Source organism: Mchenga conophoros, linkage group LG15 (genome assembly GCF_057382185.1).
Source record: "Mchenga conophoros isolate Kocher_MC1m ecotype Shallow Benthic linkage group LG15, M_conophoros_male_GT1.1, whole genome shotgun sequence".
Lineage (NCBI taxonomy): Eukaryota > Metazoa > Chordata > Actinopteri > Cichliformes > Cichlidae > Mchenga > Mchenga conophoros.
Genome location: NC_140540.1, coordinates 12,134,877 through 12,162,193, shown reverse-complemented (window position 1 = coordinate 12,162,193; position 27,317 = coordinate 12,134,877). Strand labels below are relative to the sequence as shown.

General features: G+C 40.9%; 1 protein-coding gene across 2 annotated transcripts in view; it reads right to left on the bottom strand.

Moving 5' to 3' along the window:
- Positions 1-27,317, bottom strand: part of mthfd1l (methylenetetrahydrofolate dehydrogenase (NADP+ dependent) 1 like) — a 47,349-nt gene that overhangs the window by 3,081 nt on the left and 16,951 nt on the right. The window contains exons 20-26 of one of the 2 annotated variants that reach the window (XM_085246512.1): positions 23,556-23,667; positions 16,575-16,714; positions 16,111-16,152; positions 13,008-13,111; positions 12,709-12,886; positions 11,342-11,449; positions 11,093-11,245 (exon numbers count right to left, since the gene is read on the bottom strand). In XM_085246512.1, the coding sequence (XP_085102638.1) occupies positions 11,093-11,245; positions 11,342-11,449; positions 12,709-12,886; positions 13,008-13,111; positions 16,111-16,152; positions 16,575-16,714; positions 23,556-23,667 (837 nt within the window). Of the gene's footprint in view, positions 1-11,092; positions 11,246-11,340; positions 11,450-12,203; positions 12,355-12,708; positions 12,887-13,007; positions 13,112-16,110; positions 16,153-16,574; positions 16,715-23,555; positions 23,668-27,317 lie in introns of those variants that run through there. The other variant, XR_014888514.1, reaches the window with a different exon arrangement.

Here is a 27,317-nt window from a genome sequence, read left to right as displayed (position 1 = left end):
GGACGAGGCAGGGCTGTTGCCTGTCACCCTTCCTGTTTGACATTGCGATCGAACCGCTGGCAATTGCTATCAGATCTGATGAGAGGATTAAAGGTATATCCAGGGGTGAGGTAACTCATAAAACTCTGCTTTATGCTGATGATCTCCTTTTGCAGATATCAGACCCAATTGGGAGTATGCCCCACCTTTTCCGCTGGCTGCGGGAGTTCAGCAACATATCGGGGTATAAGGTTAATTTATCAAAATCTTTACTGTTTCCATTGAACAATCTGGCAAAACAGACCACTTATGACGATTTGCCTTTTAAAATTGAAAATGACAAATTCACATATTTGGGACTGGAAATAGCTGGCTCGATTAAGACTATTTTCCAGTATAACTACAGGTCTATTCTGGACAGTACTAAATCTGATCTGGGTAGGTGGTCAAAACTTCCACTTTCGCTGGCAGGATGGATAAATGTGGTGAAGATGACTGTAATGCCCAGGTTTCTTTATCTATTCCAAATGATCCCCATCTTTCTCCCCAAATCCTATTTTGCCCAGCTGGATCGCTTTGTCTCTTTGTTCATATGGAACAAAAAACCTGCACGCATAAGGAGAGCGAGCCTGGAGAGAGCTAAAGCTGATGGTGGTTTGGGCTTACCTAATTTCTTATTCTATTATTGGGCTGCTAACATTGTCAAGCTGACATATTGGATAACCATGTTTGCGGATGGGGAGGGTCCAGTCTGGGCAGATATGGAACTGAGAGCTACACTCCCAATCTCTCCGATTTCGATCTTAACTGCCCCTCTCCCACTGAATGTCAAAGCATCTGGGCTGAACTCCAATTTGGTGGTTCAAAATTCAATTAAGATCTGGGGTCAATTCAGGAAACATTTTAACTTGACAAATACTTGTAGCTTTTCTCCGATAATGTTCAACCATCTTTTTACACCATCTCAAATAGATCATTCATTTGCAGTCTGGCGCAGAAACGGTCTGGTTTTCTTTCAAGATCTCTTCACTGAGGATGGCTTTGTCTCATTTAAATATTTGTGTGAAGACCATAACTTACCAAAGTCTCACTACTTCAGATACCTTCAGGCTCGGAGTTTTGCCTCTAAATTTCTCCCAGGGTACCCGTCTCTGCCCTCTAAGGACCTACTGTATCTAGTTCTTAATGTGAGTCAGCCCACTAAAAGAGCAATATCGAAGATTTATGCATTGATTCTTGAAAGCTGCCCTCATACATGGGACAAACCTAAGGCGGCGTGGGAAGGGGAGGTTGGAGAACTCATGTCAGAAGACATCTGGAAGAAAGCCATACAGCGTATACATACGTCTTCTCTCTGTATTAGACATGGCCTGATTCAATTTAAGGTCGTCCACAGGCTCCACTATTCTAATGACAGACTGTCTAAACTGTACCCTGATGTTGCACCGAATTGTCCTAGATGTGATTACTCTCCTGTTTCTTTGGGGCACATGTTTTGGTCATGTCCCTCCCTGTATGGTTTCTGGACATCAATTTTTCAATCACTGTCAGCTATATCGGGTGAAACACTGCGGCCTGACTCTTTGATAGCTATCTTCGGTGTACCTCGGGAAGAGCTGAGACTCTCTCCCCTCCACAAAAACGCAATAGCCTTTGCCTCGTTGCATGCCCGCCGTCTGATACTGCTGAGCTGGAAGGCGTCGAACCCTCCTTCCTACGTCCATTGGATTAGAGAGGTGATGTTGGGATTAGCTCTGGAAAAAATTAGGTATACCGTGCGCGGCTTGGAGAGTAAATATGACAAAACCTGGTCACGGTTCATAACTCATGTCAAGAGTCTGTCTTTTGCCTGATTTATTGTTCTTTACTTGTTGGTAATTTATGCTCTTGCTCTCTTCTCGGACTGCTGTCCATAGTCTCCTCAATGCCCGTACTTTGACTGTTGGGATTTCTTTATTCCCTTTTTCTTCTTTGTTTCTTCTCTCATGTGCCGGGGTCCGGCTGTTGGTGCTATAATGACTGTCACAGATTGGTTTGAGTGTTTCTCCCCTTTTTTTTTTTTTTTTTTTTTTTTTTTTTGTGTTGTGTGTATTGTGCTTCCTGGTTGTGGGGATGCCACCTGGATGGGGGTGGGGGGTAGGGTTCGCAACTTTTGTAAGAAATTCTGGACTGTTTTGTTGGAAAACTATAAATAAAGTTGTAAAAAAAAAAAAAAAAAAAAAAAAAGAAGCTCAACTGAGATATATCTTAGAGTTTTAAAAATAGAAAAACATAAACGGAAAAATGTTTAGAGGGCCTTGTAATTATTTTACATTAAAAGGTTTTGATCCATCACATCTGCCAGAAAGACTTCGTGTTTAAGTTTCTGAATGACAATGAGTCAACAGAGGAACCGTCCTGTTAATCCTGATCATGTCTACAGTGCAACGAGAAAGCTTGTGTCAGTTACAGAGCATCACGTGGAAGTACATTGAGACTGACTCTAGAAGAAGAAAAGAAACATAAGAGGCTGGAAATGCTGCCAAAAGAAATTTGACATTATCATGGTTCACGAGATGATGACATCAAGCTATCTAAGCAACTAATTAAAAGTTATTTAGTCAGGTCTGGGTCTCTGTTACATAGTCGGGGGGGAGAAGGGCATGTTTTGCACAGTTCAATGGATCAAAGACTCCTATGTGACTCATGAACTCCTTTTACTCTCTCAAAACCCAGCCGGTTCATCCCGTCCAGACTCAAAAGTAAATTATCTTGCTCATTAGACAGACAGCGACATTCTTTGCATACCTCCCTTCTTCTGACCCAGGAGCAGTTTTATGGACCCACAAGTGGGAATTAAACAGGAGGAAGTGGGCAGTGAGCTTCCTGTCTGAGGAAACATGGCTCTGCATACTTGCAGAAGCACAAAACAAGGAGAACGTGCCTTCGCAATCTCACAGAGCGGATAACAATTCCTCAAATATGACTGCTGTGACATGGGCGTGTCCTTTAAAGTCCACCGTCAATGCTTACATCCCAAATGAATCCAACTAAGAGGTCCCAATGCTCTTTCAGTTGCCAAAATGAAACAGAGAGGGACCATTAACAAATAAAATAAGGTCAAAGTTCTTTAAAAATCCAATAACATGATCAGTGTAGCCGTTCTCCAACATATTATTAAAAGTTCTCTGTCCATGCATCCATGGGAAACAGGATCTACAAGGCTAAGAGGAGTTGGTCAGGTAGTTTGTGGCGTTCCCACTTTTGGTCAGGGAGCAGGTGCTGCCCCAAATGAGGGAGTTGAACTATCTTGAGGCCTTGTTTATGGCTGAGGGGAGAGTGAAGACTGACAATGGTTTGGTGTGGCGTCCGAAGGACACTGCACCAACGAATTGCGTTTGAGAGAGAGTGAAGCGTAGAAGAAAAGATGTCACTCTACCGATCGATCTACATTTATACCCTCACCTTTGGCCACAAGTTCTGGGTAGTAATGGAAAAAAGAAGATTACAGATAGAAGTGGTGGAAATGCAGCTTCCTTTGAAGGGTGGCCGGGGTCAGCTTTAAAGCTAGGATGAGGATTGGATTGGTTCACCAGTTGAGGTGAATGTTCTGGGAAAGACCCAGGAAAAACTGGCGAAATTACACTGAGGGAACCCCTTGGTGTCCCCTGGATGAGTTGGAGGAGGTGGCTAGGGAGAAGGAAGGCTAGGCTTCTCTAGTTAGACTTTAATCCTGGCAACTGGGCCTTGGATAAGCAGCATAAAACTGATGGATGGACAAAAAACGTACACCACTGCTATGCTACTGAGTTATGGTTAGGCTAATTAAAATACATGATCGTTCTCAATTAAATGACATGTTGGTGGTCTCTTTGCTGCCTGATTTGGATTATTGAAAAAGTTGTACAGGACTTGAATGACAATTAAATATTTTTCAGGGGTGGAGTGCGGGGGGACTTTCACTTTAACTGCAGCATTTACTGCTCCAGTCACTTCATGCCTTTCTGTTTATACCACCTCCTTTGCTTTGCTTCTAGCGCTACCAATATCTAATCTAATAAAGGAAAAGCTCCGCAAAAATCATCATGCGATATCAAAAAAATATTTTTCTGTCTACATTCCTTGCCTACATTCCTCACCAATTTGGATAATAGTTCTGGAAATCCCCCCTCCCCCTAAAAAAAATAATAATAATTTGGGTTATTGTTGGATGTTTTGATTATAACTATGTAGACTGATGAGTAGAGTTAATTGGCTAAAGAAGGAATGTTTCTCTCTGTGAACAAACATAATAGATAACAAATACTTTATTTATCCCAAAAGATTGGAATTATTGTGTTATAGCAGCCAAAACATGAAAATAACTTGTAATAACATTAATATAACATAAAAATATAAAAATGTTAAAATCTAATAGGACACACTAAGAAGCCTAAATCTAAAGGGAATGCAGGTAGTGTGACATATGTGAAACATCTGTCCTTACAATCATAAGAAAACATTTTGAAATACTTAATACTTAATGATTGGATAAATGTGCACTTTTTTTGCAGCCACAGAACATAGACGGCTTGCACTCACTGATTCAGCCTTTAACTCCTCTGTATAGAGAAGTATTGTAGGGTCAAATGTGAGGCAGCCCTCACATTTGGGTCAAACTGGGTCATGCAGCAGGACAATGATCCCAAGAACAGCAGCAAGTCTACAACAGAAGGGCTGACAAAGAAAAGGTGCTGCAGTGACCCAGACAAAGTCCAGAGCTCAACCTGACTGAAACAATGTGATAGAACCTCAGGAGAGCTGTGCATGACAGATATCTGCAAACCTCAATCAACTGAAGCAATGTTGTAAAGAAGAGTTGGCCAAAATTCTCCACAATGACATGAGAGACTGATCAAATCATACTGAACGGCTGAGCTGAAACAGAGACAGTGTTCACTCACTATGTGTTAATAGACCTCTCTGCATTGAATCATATCTGGTATTAATCTCTGTCTCTCTTCCACAGCATGTCTTTATCCAGTCTTCCTTCTCTCACCCCAACCAGTCGCAGCAGATGGCCAGGCCCCTCCCTGAGCCTGGTTCTGCTGGAGGTTTCTTCCTGTTAAAAGGGAGTTTTTCCTTCCCACTGTCGCCAAAGTGCTTGCTCATAAGGGGGTCTTATGATTACTTCGTTTTTCTCCGTATGCATTATTGTAGCGTCTACCTTACAATATAAAGCGCTTTGAGGCGACTGTTGTTGTGATTTCGAACTGTATAAAAATTTTTAATTTAACTGAATTGAATTCGGTAAGTATTCTGCACACACATTTAATTAATATTTTTTATCAGGTATGAAAAACAGAACAAACATTTGTGATGTCCAATATGTACCTTGAGGCATCGATTGCACATCTGATACTGAAATTACCATATTTCCGCACTATGAGGTGCACTTAAAATCCTTTAATTTTCTCAAAAATCGTCAGTTCCCCTTATAATCTGGTGCCCCTTATGTATGAATTCTGGTTGTGCTTACTGACCTCGAACTAATTTTATGTGCGACACGGCGCTCAAACATCTGTCAAAAATGTTTTAGCACGACTTCGTAAGCTACGAAGCCGCACCGCTTGATGGATTTTTGGAGCATTATGGCTACTGTAGTCAGGAGCCTCGCTGAGTAATCTGGGTCCAAAACTCAGTCTTCTTCAGGTCCCAAACTCAAACTTACACTGCAGCATCACTGAAAGTTAAAAACTGTCAAAATTCTTTCAACTTTGATAAAATGATCAGCATTGCTGCTTTACCAGGTGCAACAATTAAGTTTAACATCCAGGCATCCAGGAAAACAGAATTTATTAAATTTAACGGAGTTAGCCGTTAGCAGGAAGTTAGCTCGCTAGTTTCCACCTAAAACATGATATAGCATGTTCTGACTGAGAGATTTCTGAAAAAATTAAAACGTACAGCTCTGCTATCACTTCCAACGTAAATGAAGACAGAAAACTAAACAGCAGTGACTTTTATAGGGTTACTGAAATTGGACTAGCTGGTATATAATGATGTACTATGTGATTGCTAGCAACACTGCTATGTTAGCATAACATAAACACAGTGAAGCTGGAGGATGAACTCTAACTTTTTTCCACTGATAAAAGTTAACGTGAGGGTTCGCATGGCAGGATGCTGTAAACGGACCAAACTTCAGTCAGGAGAACAACTGAGATAATCCATCCACAATATGAGGTTAGTCATTAATATACTGCAACAACATGGGAATAGAGAGAATTCAAAATTAATGAATTAATGTTACAGAAGTGGAGGAAACAAGAAGAATGAGTTGAGCAAATTTTAACTTATCTGTCTGTTTTGTTTCGCTTAATGCGCCTTATAATCCGGTTCGCCTTATGTATGAAAACAGACCCGTTTGTCGACAGTGCGCCTTATAATCCAGTGCCTTGTGGTCCAAAAAAATACGGTAGGCTTTAAAAATCAGATCCATTTGGATTTAATAGGAAGCTGTTCTTGATGTAATTTGATATTTTTGGTACTAAAATTAACCTTTTAGTGGAAACCCCCGGCCCGATAAAATCTCATTTTAACTTGTCCACCTGTAGGATTTACTCCACCACCCTCTAAACTTTATAGAAATGTGTGTGCCTACATTAAATACACTAATTATAAGGCTTATCATTGATGAATCTCACTTTAGCCATGGATCTCTGCATTAACCAGAACAAGAAGCCATGTTTTGGAAAATCGTTTTGTTCCATATTCAAATATTAAATTATTTTTCCTGCCCTAGCTAGCGTGCATGCTCCTCATGTCATAACAATCAGCTGATAAATAATGAACAGAAGCATCCGATTAAGGGCTTCCATTCAGAAAAAACAGACATATGACATGTGATTAGAAATCGTTACGGGGGAAAACTCTGTCCCTACAACTCTAGACTGCTTTTGTGATGACTTCTGTGTACAAATGCAAATGTTTTCCATTCCTGTAATAGAAAGCAAAGCTGCAAGGAATAAATTCATCCCCTTGTTCTGCAACAAAATCCCAGTTTCACTTTATTTACTTGAATGAAAGACTACAAAATGTCAGCTCACAGGAGGAGGCAAATCAAACCTTATTTAAAAATATCAATTCCGATTCACAAGTAAAAGGTCCTTTCACTTTTCTCGTCCTTGAATGAAATATTGGGCAGCACATTTAAATATAAAAAGGTAATAAAAAGTGTATGAAAACCTTTCAAAGTGATGAAAGCAACAAAAGATGTGCTGTTCTGCCAGTCCTCCTCTCAAGCCTGAGAACAAGTTGGCACTCGCAAAAACACATAACACTCCGTGGCTAAAGTTGGAAAGCCCATTCAGGCAAATAAGTCCCTTCATTATGCCCAAACACAATGTGCCTTTGTTGGGGAAAGCCCTGGAGGAGACAATGTAGCTGGTTTTTTACCCCCCACTGGTTTTGGAGAAGTGTCTCGGTCAACAAGCAGCAGAGTTTGAAAAAGTACTGAGAAGATTATGAAATCTAAAAGACCAAAAAACACTTGTGTCAATTTAAAATTAAATAAGTGAAGTCCATAACAGTAAATCTTTAAAAGTCACACAGATTCTCCACAGTTGATTTGGTTATTGAGTAATGGGGTTTTTATTAAAGCTGTTTTCATTTTAAGATTTATGGTTCATCTGTGTCTGATAGAAATCAATGGATAAAATGTGAAGAACAGATGAGATTTAACAAGTTTTAGATAGGGCTGTGTGATATGACCAAAATCTCATATCCCGATATAAGAATTCTATCGTCCCGATAACGATATAAATCACAAAACTGTAACATATTCTGTAAATTCTGTGAATCTCGGGCAGCTCGACTTGCGGGAAGTGTTTCCAGCTGCGCATCATGTACCTGGAGTCGAGTGTTTTAACCGATGCATGAAACTATACATCTAGTCTAAGTCTAAGGTTTATTTTTTAGCACCTGGCGGCTCTTTTTTTTATTTTTTTATTTTTTTTTACTTCTCATCCGTAAATAATCTGCTCTTTCACGTGATTCAGTTTATTTTGAAAAGTCTCAACAGGATCTTGAGCTTTATTGTGAAAGGTTTATGTGGAACATAAACAAGCGGACACGCGATGGTATTACCGTCGTTGTTGCTAACGACAACGCATAAAAACAGGGGCTTGTCTGTCTGTAGTTTAGTTATATTAAATAAAGGAGAAAGAGAGAACTTGAAGAAATTAATATAGCCACTACAGTGACCATCAAAACAATGAAAAAATATTGCTGTAAACAGTTTATTTTGCAACACCACAAAACAAACAATAGTGTAAAATGAAACGATAGACGTTTTTATATCGTCATCCGATATCTATCGTTATATCGAACAGCCCTAGTTTTAGATCTAGTCTGAACTCTGAACCGTGCACTTTGGACTTCTTACGTTTTTTACGGACTACGGTGCATCCTGTTTGGGGCTAAAAAAACAGTATCACATGTGTGTGTACTTACAGGTTTTTATTTTTTCATGCCAAACTTTTTAAACTTTTAATCTTTAATTTTGAATCTTCTTCTGTGATGTACTTCAGGCTGCGTGCTTGCATAGATAAATAAAGCCAAGCTTGTAAATTGTCCTTCGTTTTGCCAAAGGTGTTCCATTGTTTGTGAACCTTTGTACATTTACTGCTTATTTGTGGTGTGTATGGTGTATTCATTCTAATGCTACATGTATACTACCATAGACGCATCTGTTCATGTATGTTTGCTGCCTTGATGATGAAGAACTGAATAATGCGTTTAATGACGCTGTGCAACTTGATCAATCTCTGCCTCGTGTCTAATTTAACTTTAGTAAAGCTGCAGTTGAGGCACAGGTCAATTACCAGATAAATACATTTACTGGACCTGTTGGCCGGCAGGTCATTAAGATAACAGAGTTATCCAAAATTAATGAAAACTGAAACAGACAGCTGTTTTTTGCCATCACTGGACAAGAAAATCCATAATAATCTTTCAGCACACAGGGAATCCTGTGCCATTACTGGGCTTTTTAAAATAGAAACTCTACACTAAGATTGGAGCCAATCACAGGTTTTGTCAGGCGAGTTCAGGTAAGTTCTATGAAGTAGCAAGAAGAGCAAAAAATTCCAGATCGGAAGTAAGATGGTGTGGTGTGATTAAACAGAAGACTTTAACCTGGGAAAACAGGGTTCGATTCACAGGTGCAGCATGTATGAAGCACGTGTAGTAGGGATGTGGGCGACAAGTCAGCTGAATGCTAGATGCTGCAATTCCACCGTCCACTATCCAAGAATCCAGCCTGGACAGAAGCCTGCCCCCACCCTGAATGTTTAAGCCTGACTGTGGTCAGTTCTGGATGTTCTCCATCTTTTAAAGTAGTCTGGTCTTTTCTTCTTCCTGTTTAAACAACTAGTAAATTAGTCACCAGGAACATCCTAGTGTGTATCTAAGAAGCTGCTTTCGGTTGATACGTTATTCACATGGGGTTGCTGCAGCAAGAGGCTCCACGTATTTGGGTTGGCAGATATTTTCTTTAAATGCCAGATGCCTTTGCTGACCAAACCTCAATAGGATTTGTGGCTCCTTCCAGCATCAACCTGGGGATCTTTTGCTTGTTAGGTGAATGCGTAGACCACTACAACTACTGCTTATGGGTGGGGCTTAGAAGAGAAAAGGGGGCACTGCAGGAGATCGACTCGTATTGCATGCTGCAGCTTTAGGGCTAACTGCTATATCTGTTGCCTTTCTTAGAATTGATAAGAAATCTTTAATCATCAACCATCTTTAAAGTTTAACCAGAGAATATTCAGCCAAGGAGGGCGTTTCTATAAACCTGACTGGTTTAGGGTGTAATGATTCAGTGAAAGCAATTCTAACGGGATATGAATTCCAAAGACATCTATTGTTCCGCTTGCAACTCCTCCCATACATATCTGGAGAATCACATCAGTGCCTTCCTGACTCTTCACCCTGCAGACCCCTAACCTACCCATCGATCTAAAACCCCGCCATCCTCCTTCTTATTATCTTGACTGAGAGCTTTTCACCTCTTTCCGTGAAGGGAGAATTGAGTTCTTAGCTGTAATCAGAGCTAAGGCATCGGAAGTCCCCTGACAGTTCTATCGAAGAAATTATCTCATGGAGGTTTCTTGACTTTTTTCTTAATAAAGCCATTTTAAACAAAATAGCACAATTTTAACTGTGCCAGAGCAACAGGTGCTAACATGAAAATCATGCAGCGATGAGAAATGGTGTAATCTTTAAACTATTAAAAGTTTCAGTCTTGGGTCAGTGTGTCAAGCAGAAGCTAAGCCAACGAGTTCAGAGGACAAACAAAGAACTTCCTTTGGGTTAGAAGTCATAGTTCAAGAGATGTCAGTGTGCCAGTGGCTCCATAGGCAGCAGCACATCAAAGGCAGGTTGTGGAAAGTGGAGAGATGCCACAACCCTACAAGATGCCTTTCCAAGCATGGCCAGCGTCTCACACCTCTGGCCCAGCCTTTCAAAGCCAGGCCCTGAGGGCACACTGGTGAAACAGCGGGAGCCAAAGCACTCAGGAAGCCGCTTCCTTCCTGCCTGCCCAGCCCATCATCAAGCAAAAGGCTCCAGCCAGCCTTGTTTGCTCTAAGTAGGACTACATGGCTCAGGGAAAGCAACAGAGAGGACCAAAATCACACACACTCTCCGGGGACGAACTCGAGGGAGGAAGGAATTAACATTGACAGATGAATTAGCACATTCAAGGAACAATAATCCTACACACCCACCGAACCCTTGAAGATCAGAATGAGCTTCAAGGGTTGGAGAATGGAGATATTAAGCTTTGGCAAGGTTAAGGAACGGTGTCATGTTAACAAAATTAAATTGAACATTCTTCAAGAAAGAAGCAGCTGCACAGGCAAACGTGTAGGCACGAGAAACAAGAAAACACTTGTGGTGTGATTTCTGTGCAGACGTCTGCTTTACAGCCTACATAAAGCTGGTCCAAGTTTTCTCTGTAAGTGACACCAAATGCACTTTCTTATCACCTCTGTGCAGTATTGTGAAGCCAATCACTTTCAAAAAGCTCTGTGACTTCGCGCTATGAGGCATGGACCAAGACGTCAACGTTAACCTGCTGCAGACCACGTACCGTTCCCACTAATGGGTAGATGAAGCCAGCTCCAATGCTGGCACGGACATCTCTGATTGGCAAAACAAATCCAGTGGGTGCCCCCTTCTTGTCGGGCATGTGGGACAGGGACAGATGGGTCTTGGCCATGCAGATGGGCAATGAACCATAACCCTTGTAAAAGGCAAAAGAGAAATAGTCATTGTGTGACCTTGTCACAGAGGAAAGAGAAATGAGATGAGTCAGTTACTGCAGCGGCAGTGAGCTCACTTGTTGATGGTAATAATCTGTCTTGGTCTTGGCCTCTGGAGACAGCTCGATGTCATCGGCCCCGTACACTCTCTGGGCTATTGTTCTGATCTTCTCCACGATCGACATCTATCGGAAGGACAGCGCATCAAATGCAGGTGAACACACAACAGCTCTACACTCAAAGGGAAGTGAGGAAATTAGATTTGGTGAAGTGAACACATATCAGCGTGACATCAGAATCAAACACAGTTCAGCAAAATGAATGAAATATTTAAACTTTGAGCTCTTATCAGACATGTGATAGCTAAGAAAGCTGCCTTTATTCCTCTGTTAAAGTGACTTTATTCGGATTTTCTGCCCATTTGACTGAAGCCAAGTACACAATGTCATTTGCTTTTAGATCTTGATCAAGCCTGTCTCCATTTCAGGGGTATTTAGACAACAATCAATGATGGACTCATGTATTTGCAATTCTACTTTCTTTTAATGTGACAAAAGACTTCTGACAAACTGAAAGGGATGCACAAATATTACTTCTGACCTGGAAGACTGATGGCCTAATTTCTAATGCAAAACTGCCCGAGGTGTGGTTTGTAAACAAAGCCGACACATTCAGGTGTCATTAGATTAAAAAAAGAACGTTATATCTGATTCTCACTTGACACTACAAACCTTTGTTTTTCCTTTTTGGTCAAAAACATGTAATAACAGCGGATTTGAGCACTATGGCATCAACAGCTTATTAATGAGAAACATATAAAAACCATTTATAAACACATCTTTGACTTCTTTCTTCATCTCCTAAACTGCAGCTTGTCGCAGAATATCTCATCACTAATATATTCAGAATTTCAGCATCTTCGCTATGAGACACCATCACCTGCCAGGTGTATCGAGGTGCAGTTCTTCTGTATCATCCATCCGAGCTGCTAACTTGGAACTTTAGCAGGTATGGGATATTCTCACACTACCTTCTCTTCTGGCAAACATCCAAGCCTGAGGTTTTCTGTCTGACCTTCCCTCTAACTCGTCTAGCACATGGAATAATCAAAAGATTGAACACCTTATTATACAGTTAAGGTTTGATTTATTAATTTAATATCCAATAAATCCTGTTGTTGAGAGCGCTTGCATGCAGGCACATGCTTACTGCTAATGGAGCCATGCACAAAGACACAAACAGCATAACAAGGTCAGTTAATTTAAGTCACAACCTCCTAGACTCGCTAACTCAAACCAGCTGATGTTTTTTTACTTCAACCTACTCTAGCTCCCAAAATCAACATAATTTACTACTTATCCAACACTGAAACAGAAGGAACAGGGATACCGCCTATCGTAGAGCAATAACTAAATAAAATTTCCACTACATTATCTGCACTCACCTCTGTGTTGTAGAGAAACTGGTAGTCGCTGGGTTTGCTGGCAGCCTCCTTCACAGCCTGGGCGAGCTCCGAGCAGCCTCTTCCACCCTGCGCCCAGTGGTTGCACGGCAAAGCGTCGGATGCGCCACACTCTTTCGCTATCTGACATACAAGGTCGATCTCTGCCTGGGTGTCTGTCCTAAAAGATCCGAGGAAAAAAGCACCATTAGCAGCGCGAAGCTGGCGTTTATATAAAATACAAATTAATCACAATTAGTAGCTATTTAAAAAAAAAAATATAGCCGTAATATACAACTTACTTGAAGACATTAACAGCAACCACGACCGGTACCCCAAACAGATGTGCAATCTGGATCTGCTTCCTGAGATTGCTACGGCAGCCGCCAGCAACCAGGCTCAGGTTCTAGAGGTGGAAGAGAAAGAGGAAAGAGAGCAGAGGTAACAAACTGTTATTAAAAAACAAAACACATCTAACCCATAAAATGTGCCACAACTTGAACCAAAACATATTATAAATGTAATAGACGAGCTACACGTCCTGTAGCTTCATAACATCTGCGCTGCACAGTTTCTTACAAGGTGGATGTGTTCATTTGGCTTCTTTAACAGAATAAACAATACACAGGGCTGTGTTATATTATCCCGCCCACGATTACACCGGTATATTATGCAATATAAAAATGTCACATTGTGTCACATCTTTTCTACACGAGTTTAAGTTCAGGGGATGCCCAAGAGCTGCACATCAGTTACTTTAACATTCCCCAACAACCTGCAAATTATGCAAGAAAACGGTTCCTGTTAAAGGTGAAATCACGGCGTGAGGGAGGAGATACTATCATCTGTGACCTAAATGTAAGCAAAATACTCCACCAAGCATCGTTGGAGCACTTCCAAGTTGCACTCCATGAGGGAGGAAGATGGTAGAATGGAATTTATTGATTCAGCTACATGGTGGAAAACCAGAGCTTTCAGCAGGTGGTTAAAAACCTGTTACACTTATATCGTGATAGAATTTCAAGGCCATATCCCTCACTCCGAGTACTATATAAGTCAGAAATAAGTACTTAAATGGTTTGCAGAAATCTTACATGCTAATTGTGTCCTGTGGATCTTTGTTCTATGAAAACACTCAGCCCCCGCCAAAAAGAAATTCCTGTCTTACTTAATACTGAAATTATTCTGTGTCATAATAAAAATACAAAAAAACCCTAAAAGATAACAAATGAGATGGAGAAAGTTTTCCTGCATCTTCAGCTCACCAGTGGAAAAAATGCTAAAGATTCTTGTGTAACTGATAAGCAGTTTACAGAGATATGATTTAAAGGGCATGACAGGAAATCTGTGATTCTAGTGGGAGCTTCATTTAAATACATTAATGTCCTATTCACCATTTTGTATAAGTTGTTCAGGCTGATATAAAATGTCTCGTTACTAACACTTGTGTGCTTTGCATGTGATTGCATCATTATACTTGATCCGGTGATGTGTGCAGCAATTCAATAGTTCATATTGAACCGCATGCTACTACGTGCACACTGTAGTAGCTTCACGATAAGCTCCTATGCGACCAAAGTAATCTAATCTAGCACTATTTGTGTGTAGCCACAGGCTAAGAAGAGTAAGGCCATACAGGTCCCATAAATTCATTTCCTGAGCTCTGCTTTCCTCAGTACTTCTGGTTCTTATTACAGGCTTTACAGTTAACCTTAATTAACTGCTTCATTATTTACTCAGCTGAACCTGCCTGAGAGACCACTGATTTTGGCCAGATACAGCCGCACACACACGCACACACACACACACACACACACACACACACACACACACACACACACACACACCAAAAGAATCCCGACTCCACTTTTGCTTAAGTCTACATAGTAGAAACCGACAGCAAATGTTCTCTTAATACATCAAATGCTTCTAATCACGGTTGTTGGCAGCAGATTTATGCAGGTAGATGGAGATTTAAATGTCAGTGGGAATGCAGCTGAAAGCTTGAGGTGGACTGGTTCAGTACAATCTCCAAGACCCTTTATTGCATCACATAAACATCTTATAAATGCTGTCAAATGACGTCTCCCTTCCATGATTTTTCTGGTTAATATTACACATGTTTGACACAGAGGAGAGACCAAGTATACATTAATACAAAGATGATGCACTGCTCTGTAAGTAGCCCTAATGTGTACAGTAAGCCCATTAGGAGCCAGGTCACAAAACAGCTGCATGAAGAGGAAGTGGGATCACCACCCACGGTCATGCTTCACTGCCATGGTAGTTTACTCAAAACACAGCACCAAGCACATCACCAAATAGAGTTATGTTAATGAGTGTAAATAGCCTTAATTCTCCTGAAAACATCCTGAACTTTCAGACTAAATACAATAAGGACAGATACAGATAACTATTTTATCCTAATTACAAGTGATGCCACGGGCCAATAATTACCTCCCATCCCCCATTATTTTACCACACTGCCTTTTTCTTTAACTCTCTTGTAACTCAATGCATTTAGGCATGTAGATGTGGTCAAGACGAGCTGCTGGCAGCATTAGAATGGGAAAGAAAGGTACTTTAAGTGACTTTGGATGTGGGTGCATGTTTGAGTATTTCAGAAACTGCTAATCTACTGGGACTTTTCCCACACAACCATCTCCAGGATTTGCTGGTTGGGAAAAAGAGAAAATATCCAGTAGGCAGCAATTCTCTGGGTGAAAATATCTTATTGATATCAGAGGTCAGAGGAGAATGGCCAGACTGCTTCGAACTAACAGGAAAGTAATATAAACTCAAATTACCACTCGTTATAATTAAAAAACGCAGAAAAATGCACAACATGTTGAAACATTGAAGCAGATGAGTTAAAGCAGCAGAAAATTACACTGGTTGCCACTCGTGCCAGCTAAGAACAGGAAAAGTAAGCTAAAATTGCACAGGGTCACCAAAATCGAACGACAGAAAGTTGGAAAAAAGCCTTGTCTGGTCTTGTCTGAGCCTCGAATTTTGCTGCTACATTCAGACTGCTGCGTCAGGATTTGGTGGGCACAACATAATAGCATGGATCCCTCGTGCCTTGTGTCAAATGTTTAGGCTGGTGGTGATATATTTTCTTGGCAGAATTCGGACCTCTTACTGCCGACCATGCCTATCTCTTTAAGACTACAGTGTACCCATCTTCTCGTGGCTGCTTCCAGCAGGATAACGCACCATCGTGTCAACATGGACCAAAACCTCTGAGGAATATTTCCAGTAATTTGTTAAATCTGTGCCACAAAGAATTAAGGCGGTTCTGAAGGCAAACGGGTTCCAACCCAGTACTAGCAAAGCATATACCTAACAAAGTGTTTGGTGAGTGTATATTTATGTTTGCTCATGCATATTTTTCATGGTTCCTACCTCATCGGTATACTCTCGGGGAAGCGGTGCACCTGCAGATACCTAAAACCGTACAAACAGACCAACAAATTAGACACTTCAGCATCACAGGTTTTGTCCATATGGGAGATAAACAAGAAATCAACCCTTCTAATTCTTAATATTTTCACTAGCAAGTCTATAAACACAGTTATTAATTTGGAAGATTAATTTCAGCAAACAGGATGAAGACTAATGAATACCAAGAAACTGAGATAACCCTATGAGATAGTCAGCTCATTAAATTCAATTGAGTTACAGCTCAGCACAGGATCGCAGTGCCTTTCATGACCATTAAGAGCATTTTACTATTGGAGTTTGTCAATCACAAGCTGCGCTAGATTTTCAGAGACATTTAAGTGAGTGGTTCTTTAATTCATCCACACCAGAGAAGAATTTATGGCTAGGCTATACTGTGTTATTACAACAGCGCTGTGTTGACCTACATTTGGGCCGCCGCCGTGCATCTTTAGCGCTCGAACGGTTGCGACCAGCACCACCACACTGGGCCTCAAACCTGAGGCTCGACATTTGATGTTGAAGAATTTCTCCATCCCAATGTCAGCTCCGAAACCTGCCTCGGTCACTGTGAGGAAACAGGCACAAAACGCATAAACATGTCTACCAGTGAATTATTGAATTACATATTAAAATTTATGGTCAGCAAATAAAGAATGTGAGCAGACTGCGATTCAGCCGTGTTAGAAGCTGGAGCAGCGGCGCTGGACACAGGCATTAAAGTATCATCTTGCTTGAAATAACTCATGTTCCACCTTCAAGGTTTGACCCAGTTTGACCTCACAGCACCACATGTGAGCTCGATTACACGCCTGGAAGAGACATGGGAACGGTTTCTGAACAGTAGTACTGAGTAATGGGTACATCGTAGGGGCTCTGAAAAAGACAGAGGGCCTCTGATACAGACAGCTCTACGCACAGGCCTCTTGAACAGGCTCCAAACAAAGCAAATACCCCACCTGAAATGGCAGCCTTTGTCAAGATAAGGTTTCCTGCTACATGCTGGCTAGTTTTACACATTTTACAGTAAAACTAAAGTTTATTTCCCATCAAAAGTGTTTAGGCAGGTTTTAATCACCTTGGGCTGTTTGTTTAGTCTGCTCAGATGCCATTATTCTTCCCTTTCGGTACTTGAAAGGGAAGAATTCACTGCATGCTTCCAAGTCTGTTTTCTTGTGATCTCTGAAGCTTTTGGTTTGTGCTAAAGATGGGTCATGATGAATCATCACAGTTTGCAGGATAGACCGCACAATGCGCTGAAAGTCGACTACATTATTACTGCAAATATTTTAGCTTTTATTCAAGAGGACAGTGCAGAGTGTGTGCAAGAAGAAAGGGAGAAAGTGAGGGAGGAATGACATGCAAGAGATGATTTAGAGTGGCCTTCAGTCACCAGGCTCGACCAGGTGAGCTATAGTGGCATTGCCCCAACACTTTTACTGGTACTAGTAAAGACTAACGGCTTTGCTGTTTGGTTAAATGCTTTGCCTTTGTTCCAACACATATTTTACGAGAAATCTTCCAGTAAAACATTTAATCTAAATCTAAAATCCAAACAGAATAAATGCACCGTAACGTGCATGGAGTCCAGTTTGGAACTCTTTGTGACCACGAGAAGAGAGATTAAGCCTTCAAATGCAGCATGATTTTCTGTCAGTCAAATTAATAACGTTTGTTTTGAATGTCTCCCACGGGTCCCGATAATATAGAGGACTTTGTCAATGTGACATAATGTTAACAAGTTGTGGTCCATTAGTAGCAGCTGGCCCTCGCAATATTAGTGTAAAATGTTTTTTTTTTTTTAAAGGAACCAGTCTAAACCAGCTGATCTCAGAAAACATTTATCAAAGTAGTGATAATTTAAGTATTATTAAAGGATAAAAAAAAAACATGTCAGTGATTAAAGCAAGGAAAAACTCTAATTAAGCCCAAAAGTAAATTTTTTACAAATTTAAGACTGATGAAAATCACAAAACACAGAAAACTCAGTCAGAAAACCCCCACAGAATTTAGCTGAAATACAATCTTTAAATGGTACTGGAATCTACAAGGAGTACTGTCCCATGACAACCAAATATTACTAAGGTACAAAGACCAAGGCGCAGATTTGTTTTAACAGCCAAGGGTAATTATCCATATTACAGTTTTGTTATTCTAATAAAAAACAACTAACTTTTGTAATTGCCGAACCAACTGGGTGGGCAGGTCAGGACATTATTGACTAAAAACAATCACAGGGTTTAAGAGCCAAAAAAGGGATTGTTGTGAGAGAAAAGGTCACCAGATGACCATATAGGGCAAATTGCTCACTATGGGTATTCACGAAAAATAACATTAACAGGAGGAGTTTGCTGTTATTTTCCCATTTTTGGGGAGTTTTTTTGGAGTTAACATTTTTTTTAATTTTTTTTTTTTTTAAAGAACCAATACACAACCCATAAACTTAATCATCTACAGACCCCGCTTCCCCTCTTGCTCAAACTGACCCATCCTGGATAACCTCTTTCTTCCAGTGGTGTAACATCTGTGCTCGTCAACTGCTAACCTTATTGACAGCTAATTTGATTAAAACGATTTAAAAAAAAAAAAAAAAAAAAAACCCAAATGGGACTCAGATGGGAAAAACAAATAAAATGTTTGTGTCATTCTGATCAGTTTTACGTCTCATACAAGTTTTTGTGCGTAGGACCCTGTGCGCAGACTTGAGCTCCACAGAGACGGGCTTTGACCAGTTCCACTTCTGAACGTAGACAGTAATGACGAAGACATGGGTTTACAAATTGAAAAGGGAACGAGGGGAGGGGGGCTTGGATCTATTTCCACTTGGAGGGAAGCGTCACTGCAAATCAAATCTGAGCGGTCTCCTTCATTCTAAGATAAATCATTCCCATCCTGATGAGAGCTGTCTCCGCCAAGAGGAGTCACTGAAGTGAAGTGAATCATAAGCTATGACCTTCAACGCCTCTTTCCATCGCCGTTATTAAAAAACTAAATGATGGAATAACTTTTGGAAGATTTGAACTTTTGGAAGGCTTTTATAATTACATAAAAAAATAAATCAGGCTTTTGTACATTCTACTTTTATTACATGTAATGTCTAATATGTCAAGTCGTTTTCTTGGTTCAACTTTGAAGACTTAAAGTTTATGACAGCAAAATAATGAATCCTCACTAAATTTTATGAGCTAAACTGTGTTTAATCCAAAAAGAAATTTGCTGAAAACATTTATTGACATGCCTTTGGAAACACGAGAGTACTCCCAACCCCCTGAGCCACGGTCAATCTCTCTGAGGCTTTAGAGAAAAAACAAGTGTTTGCGAGAAGAAATGCATCACTCTGCTTTGTTTGTCTTCGTTTAATGCTAGTCACGGTGTGATTTATTTCACGAGACGCAAGCGTAAATTTACTTCAAGGAGGGAAGGCGAGAGGAGGAGAGAAAGAAGATGGAAATACGTGAGAAATGAAATTAAATCAGAAAGTTGAGAAAGTCTTTTGGAGAGCAGAAGAACTAAGTCTAACAGGACTTAGTTTCTTGGAATACCAACAACAACATTTAGCAGAAACTGTGACTTGGGGGGCCTTGGCTGCATCGCCTGCATCTTGAAAAGTCTATCTGCTCAAAGAGGAAAAAAAATAAAGCCTGCGGGAGGACTGCAAAAATGTAACTCGGCTTTCTTTTGGCCAAATAGCGCTCAGTGCAATGTTTCTCATTAGCACCACACTAGAGCTTTGGCTCTGAATACAAAAACAGCTTGCCAACAAAAATCTGATTCTTAGGTACAGTATTTGTGGATTTCCAGAAACTTTATGACAAAAAGCGAGCACAAGAGTACTCACACGACACAACGCAGCATATTGAGAGGTGAAAGAAAGAAAACAGAAAAGACAGTTTCCCCTCGATGGCATTGCATCAAGCGGGAAAGTGAACCCGGAGGATGTCCTAAGGAAACACTGGCAAGCTTCCTGTTCTGCATGACAACCCTGAACTGCCCAGAGACCGAGAGGGAAGGAAGAGGTCGATGATGTTGTGAGCAGAGTCAGAGGGAAGGAGAGAGAGAAAGATCGGGATGGTGGAACTAGATGTCAAAGCATTGGTATCAGCACAGCTGCCAATAAAAACACAAACAAGGCAGAGCAGGCTGCACGACCATCTATGTGCTGTTAGTTTTCCACAATAAGAGACTTAAAAGTAAAAAGTACTACTACTTTAATCAAATGTCAGAACACATGCCTGTCATTATTTGCCTTAAGGCTCTTTAATTTAACTTCTTTAATTTTTGTGTAATGAACAAACAAACTGAGAAAAGCTAAATCAGCTAATCCTATAACATTTCTAACTAAATGTTCAAGCGATCATAAAGAAATGTGATTTATCTCTCATCCATCTGCATTTGCTCAAAAGGTGGTGTACACCCTGGACTATTGGCCAGTGGTCTATTTGCTGGGTGACCACCATTCATGCTCACATTACCTCCTAGAGCAGCGGTCCCCAACCCCCGGGCCACGGACTGGTTGCGAGAGTTGAGGCTCAGGTGTGAAATTTATGCTTTTCAGGGTTTTTAAAATCGGTTTTTATCGTTAACTCTGTTTGCCTGGGCCTTTTCCCGTGTGTTACGAATAAATCTTCCTTTTTTTGGTACTGGTTTTATTTTGTTGTATTTTTCCGCAACACCTTAAACGCCGGTCCGTGAAAATATTGTCGGAGATAAACCAGCATACATAAACCAAAAGGTTCGGGACCGCTGTCCTAGAGCCAATTTAGAATCAAATTCTATAATGTAACAGTTTTCTTTTAAATTGAATTCACATAATTGTTCAAACATAATTTTCAAGCAACTGTTTGTCTATGTAGGTGATAAAAAAAAAAACTCCAACATGACTGCAAAACTTTTTTTTCACGTTTTCTAATGTGATCTTTAAAACCTTATAATAAATAAGTGTCGCGGGGTTATCTGCGTTCAGGACTCCAGACGGTTAATGGTACAAGAGACGCACACATCTGTCATGTGGAATTCATCTCCCGACAGCCGCCCCTCCCCGCAAAAGCAGCATTTCTTCATGTTAAGTCCAGATTCCAGAGTGACTTGAAAAACACCACAATAATATTAAGAATGATGAAAAAGGGGGTTTAAAGTGAGCATTAGTGCCGGACCCCCCCGGAGTTCACAAAGAGTTCATGGCACAACAACAACTTTCACTCACCAAAGAGGGTCCCAGCAATTAACGAAACTTGGGCGTGTTTACTGTACATGAGTGCCAGACGTAGTTTCTTCACTCTAATTGTCCTTTAAAAAAACTTTAGCCTAATTTTTTGCAGTTTTGGTCATTAGTCATAATAGCAATAATAGTAATAATAATTTTTCAGAGCCTAAATATTTAACAGGCTCCTGCAAACATTTCAAAATATGTGTACTGTCTATCTCTCTTGTTAAACCACTACAGTAACACAAATACTAACAAGTAGTTGGCTCCTCTATTTCTGACAAAACTCTTTTATACAAGGCAATGTGATTTCCTACAAGGGTAGGGAATTCTACCTTTAATACAGTGAGTGTATATTGCTTTTACACACCTTAGTCTGCATTTACAGCATCAGGATGATGTGCGGTGACACAATGAAGGAAAACTTCATGTGTTGGCTCGCAGATGTCTTTTTTTCAATAGGTTTGGAGTTTCAAGGTGAAAAAGAATAAGACATCAGGATGATGCCAAATCCTATATTCCTTCTGTTTTCATCTTTGACCTACCATACCGTGTTATTTAAACAATTTTCTGAGAAATATGGAATTATCAACATCAGGACTGAAAGAAGCCATCTATGTCCACTGTGAGCGACCATCTTTGAACAGAGGCGGGGGTTTACGACACCAACTCTCTGCCATCTATAATCCAGTTTTGAGATCCCTTCCCAGACGCCTTAACGCCCACTCACATCCTGGGCCATCTGATCTCAGGAATTCGCATGATAAGGTGGGGCCAGGTTTCACAATGAACTCACCCAAAACTCTGGCTGATTGGGACCCACACCCAGTTTCACACCTTGGCTCAGGCAATTAGAGGATCATCAGGGGGTCCTTTTGTCCCTCTGTTGGGGGGTCACTCCCACTAGGTTTATATCTGGGACTCCCCACCATTTGACCTTAGAACTGAAGAAGCTTCTCGGATGAGAGGTGAAACGTCTTCAAGTAACTTAAAGAAGTCCAGATGCTTTTCTTTGCAAGCTCCTTTGACTACGATGACCTGGATGACTGAGAACCTTCACAGACAATTATCAACATCATCACAGTTTTACCACCTATCTGATCATCTGAAAACGGGTTTACTCTCCTGCTGGGCTTCACTGCACAAGATTGCACAAAGAAATGACTTGCTGTACCACATTACATCTGTAAAAATGTTCTTGTTTTTTCAGTGTTCCTGTTTGTTTGTAGATGGGACGAACGAGAGGAGGGCACACGCGTCCCAGCTGCCAGGTGGGGGGTTCCCGGCATACCTGAGAGTCAGGTAGCGAATATGCGGAAAGGGAAGGGAGACAGGGAACAAGACATACAGATGGTAACTAAGTGAGATGGAGAGAGGTGGAGGCTTAAAACAAATACAAGTCTCCCTGCTTTTATGCTCAGTGTTGTGAAATCCAGCTCTCTGCCCTCACATTTGTCCGACTCACAGATGATAGCTTGGACAAACGCTGGTTTTGCCCAAGCAGTCAACCTTTTTTTTTCCTTTTATACCTGTTATAGCTTTGATGGCTAAAGTATCTGTCGCCTAAACATGAACGTACGCCTTAAGGAGATCTGCGTGTACGCCAAATGCACCTGGCAAAAACCACAGACACACACATGCATTCCAGACATATTCCTGCAGCCAAAGTAAATGAAGACAGGGAGAGAGCAGCGGGACAGATAGGCCGATAAAAATGGAAATGCTGCAGTGTGCTTTGACGTTGAAGGGATTAGTGTGGTTTACTCTAAAGCATTCCAAGGGCTCTTAAGATTATCAACTTGCTTCCTTCCTCTGCGCTGATATTTTTTCTTTCGACTAGCTTCTTAGAAAGTTATGGAGGAACAGCACCAGAGCAGAATGCTAGTCCACCAGAGGCAGGCAGAACAGATCCAGAACCAGGCTGATAATGAGTTCATGCTAAAGCCTTCAGCGGCAGGGGATCACGCTGAAGTTCATGGCTGGAATAAATTATAAGTTATAAATTTGTTTGTTCTACTAACGAAGCTTAAGCCTTCAGTTCAAACACATCTGGGACTCCTAGATCCGACAGCTGAGATCTTCTTGTCTGTCATCCCCAAAGGTTTTGTGGTTGTGTGTGTGTGTGTGTGTGTGTGTGTGTGTGTGTGTGTGTGTGTGTGTGTGTGTGTGTGTGAGAGATCTGTATGCATGGGCCGCATGCTCTTACCCACAAAGCCGTCCTGTCCGACCAACTTCAAAGCCAGCTTGTCTGCCAGCACCGAGGAGTTGCCATGGGCGATGTTGGCGAAGGGCCCAGCGTGGACAAACACCGGCGTACCCTACAACAATTAAGAGGGGTGCACAAACATATGGGAGGAGTTGAGAAAACTTTGCAACCCATGGCAACCAAGTTTAAATACTAACTAACCACTTCTTTCATAGAAAATTCAACATCTTTTAACCCCGGCTGCCAGGATAAATGATGACATGCTGATGCGGGGTTTGTCTAAACAGTGGGCAGAAGTTAAGAGGCCCTTCACTGGCTTGCCAGCCTGAATATGAGCCAGGCTTGTGTTGCCTGTTGATTTGGACTGCTTTGGAAAGGCTAGAAACACACCCACACGAACTAAAGGAGCACTTAAAGGCCTCAAATCTGGCAGTGCAGCTGTGCAAAGTTCACATTCGCAGCGATTAGCCCTACAAAGACACAAAGGAAACACTGAGTCAGTAAGAAATACAACAAAAATCACTCCTTTCCGTTGCTCTATTAAGTCACCCTGCACAGGTTTGCTATAGGTAAGATTGGCTGATGTCATTTAAATACCTAAGATTCCGATGATCAATTCATCTTTAAGGAGATGGCATATTCCACTGTTCGGATGCATCCTTGACTTGAATACCTGGTCTACAAGAGGGACTGTGCCCTACTGGACCAGAAACCGATGGCTCTCAAAAGGTTTCTGCCTGGCTGTGTCTGAACCAAGTTAACAAGCTGCATCTAGAGTTGGACAACCATGATTCAGCTCTCCACCACCACAGAGTAAATGCTACACCATAAGACCCCAAAGACCAAAACCATAAGCAGATGTGCTCGATTTGCACTGTTTTTATTTTTTTTTTTACAAACAAAAATGATTTTCCACAGTAGCATTCAATCAGAAGTGGCCTGAATGTGAGTATTTTGTGCTGTTGCACATTTTTCACATTTGCAGATTAAAAAAATATGTATTTTGTTGTTTGATATACTTTCCTTTGATAGAATGAAAACCAACAATGGTCACTGGCATGCTACTAGAAATAAACTCTATCCAATGCCCTGGATAGTTTTTGTTATTAGGTTCATTATAATTTGGGCCTTTATTTGATTTTTTTCAACTGTATTATCTACTGTACTTGAATTACATGACATTTCATACTTTTACCATTGAGTGACATCTCAACCATTTGGTAGAGATCAATATTTTAAAAACTCCAGGGTCTATTGAAAAAAAAAAAGTATTGATTGTGGTGATTACTCACCCAAGTCAATAAGAAAAGCAAACAAATTTTTTCTTGGCGTGGACCTTAAAGAGTTAACACTGACACATATTCTTCTAGGTGTAACTGAATATCATTGGCTTTTTTTTTTTTAAGTGTAAAGAATTGTTACTGTCATGTTTCCACTATTTTTCAACATTTCTTGGACTAAATCACTTATTAAATAAAGTAAAGGAATAACTAATGACTTTTTATTTTGCTGCCTCCCAGTTAAAGTTACTTCAAATGCACAGACGCACAGCTGGTGTACTTTACAAGCAGCAGATGTATCCTCTCGGAATAATTCAGATCCGTTTTGTGGAGTGCAGCCTGCTTGCAAGAAAGGCATGAAAGACTACGGCTGCCAAGGAAAGGCCCACTCATCGAGATCAAAATCCTTCTGCCGCACTCTAGACAGGCTCTTAAAAGAAGGTCATTACTTAGAAAGAAAACTAGGGAAGGCAGCTGACCCATTGTTACACTGAATATGAATTCCTTAAGAGAGAGAGGAAAAGGGAAGGATGGGAAGGCCTAGTCTGATTTTCAAGGCTTTTGTTTGCATACCTCTCCCTCACCCAGCATAAACAGCCTCCCCTCAGAGGAGTAAATCATTTCTTTAACAAGGTCAGGAGCGAAGCTGCCACTAGCAGCATTTACTGAATGAAAGAAAAAAGAAAAAAAAAGTGTATGCATAGTTAAGAATGAAAAGTAAGGGGGAAGAAGACAAAACGCAGACCGTGAGATGAAGAGAAATTGCAATTTAGTACCATTACCTAGTCAAAAACATCACATCCATTTCTGTGTTTTAGTGGAAGGACATGGACGTCAAACATTACACGGATTTCCATCTGTGTTTGCAAACTTTGAGGTTTAACTTGACCCAGTGCAAAATTTTCACTCTTTCCACATCTGTCCAGGAGGAAACAACAATGGAATGAAAGTGGAAATCAATGAAAATCCATTGTGTCACCTTTCCATCTGTTGAACGCAAGGATTAGGAACATTCGGAAAGGGAGACGAATAAAAACAGGAAACCGGAGATCATGTTAATATTTCCGGGTATCGCGCATCACTTGGCCAATTTTATATGTCAACTGCAGAGCAGGGCTAAAGTGACAAAGTATCCAAAATGTATTCTGACACAGCACAACGACTCAAACTGCTCCGCATTTCCACACAACCCTTGCCCTCTATACTATAGTCTACTTCCTCTCCCCCAGGAAAGATGCATTCTGTGAACCTCCACATAGACAGGATGTTTGGAAAACTCACACAACAACTGAAGTCTGCTTAACAGACACGTACACAGGGAGAAAAAACTATCCCCTTTCTTCTTGTGATCCAAATTGTGTCCCATCTAAAAACGACACAGAAATGCAAGCTCAGCGCCAGCGTTCGTATGCCAGCTCTATTGTCAGGAGTGCATCTGCATTCACAGCCGTGACGAGCCAAAAGGGCACAAAGGGCAAAGGCGGTCAAGCTCGGCGGAAAATTCTCATGGAGCTCTGAGGCCCGCTTGGTCCCGATACCAGTTCCCTGACCAGAATTGCAGGAAACCCACACAGGAAACAGTTTCACACAACAGGACCGCAACGCTTCCTCCCAAAAACAAAAAGTAACCAAATCTCTGCTTCGTACAACACAACCCTCACCGCACCCTTGAAAACACAGAATCCGGGACAGTCGATGTTTATTTTCTCCACCCAGCAGCCATATAATCAAGCTTTCTGCTCAAAAACCAACAAGGAACAAACAAACGAGAAACAGCCATCACGTCAAAACGAGAAACAAAAAGTCGCTATCACAAGCATGACTGCTAACATTGTGTTCACTGCAAACTTTAATTACTTAAACCAAATGGGCAGAAAAGTACCCTCAGCTTGTGTGGTAAATCTTTGGCCTTTAACTCAGTGTTTTAAGTCTGTGCACAAGAAAACTGAATCAAGTGTGATCAAAAAGTCAAAAGCAATCATCCCATTATTTAAAAACAAACAAACAAACAAAAAAAAACCGATATCCAATCAAACACCTTAAAAAAAATCAAAAGGTGCTCAAAATAGCATCTGACCAGAACGTTTTGATCGCACCTCTTACATTCGGGAATGTGAACATTAAAGATGACACATTCTACTGTGATGCTATAACACAACACCTTTATAGAACAAGCCTAATGAATATGTTTGTCCAAACGTTGGTGAGAACTTATTAAAAATGCATAAAAGCCAATGTTCCACTTGTATACAATCCTGTTTAACAAACATATATTAGGATTGGGTTTAATGGAAGCCTGTCCAGCAGAGAGTCTCTCTGTGCATTCCCTCAACACCACCCATTTGCAGCAGATGGGTGCCCATTCCTGAGCCTGGTTTTGCCTGGGGATTCTTCCTGGTAAAAGGGAGTTTTTCCCTTCCCACTGTCACCAAGTGCTTGCTCATAGGAAAAAAAGAGAAATATATATAAATAATAATAATAT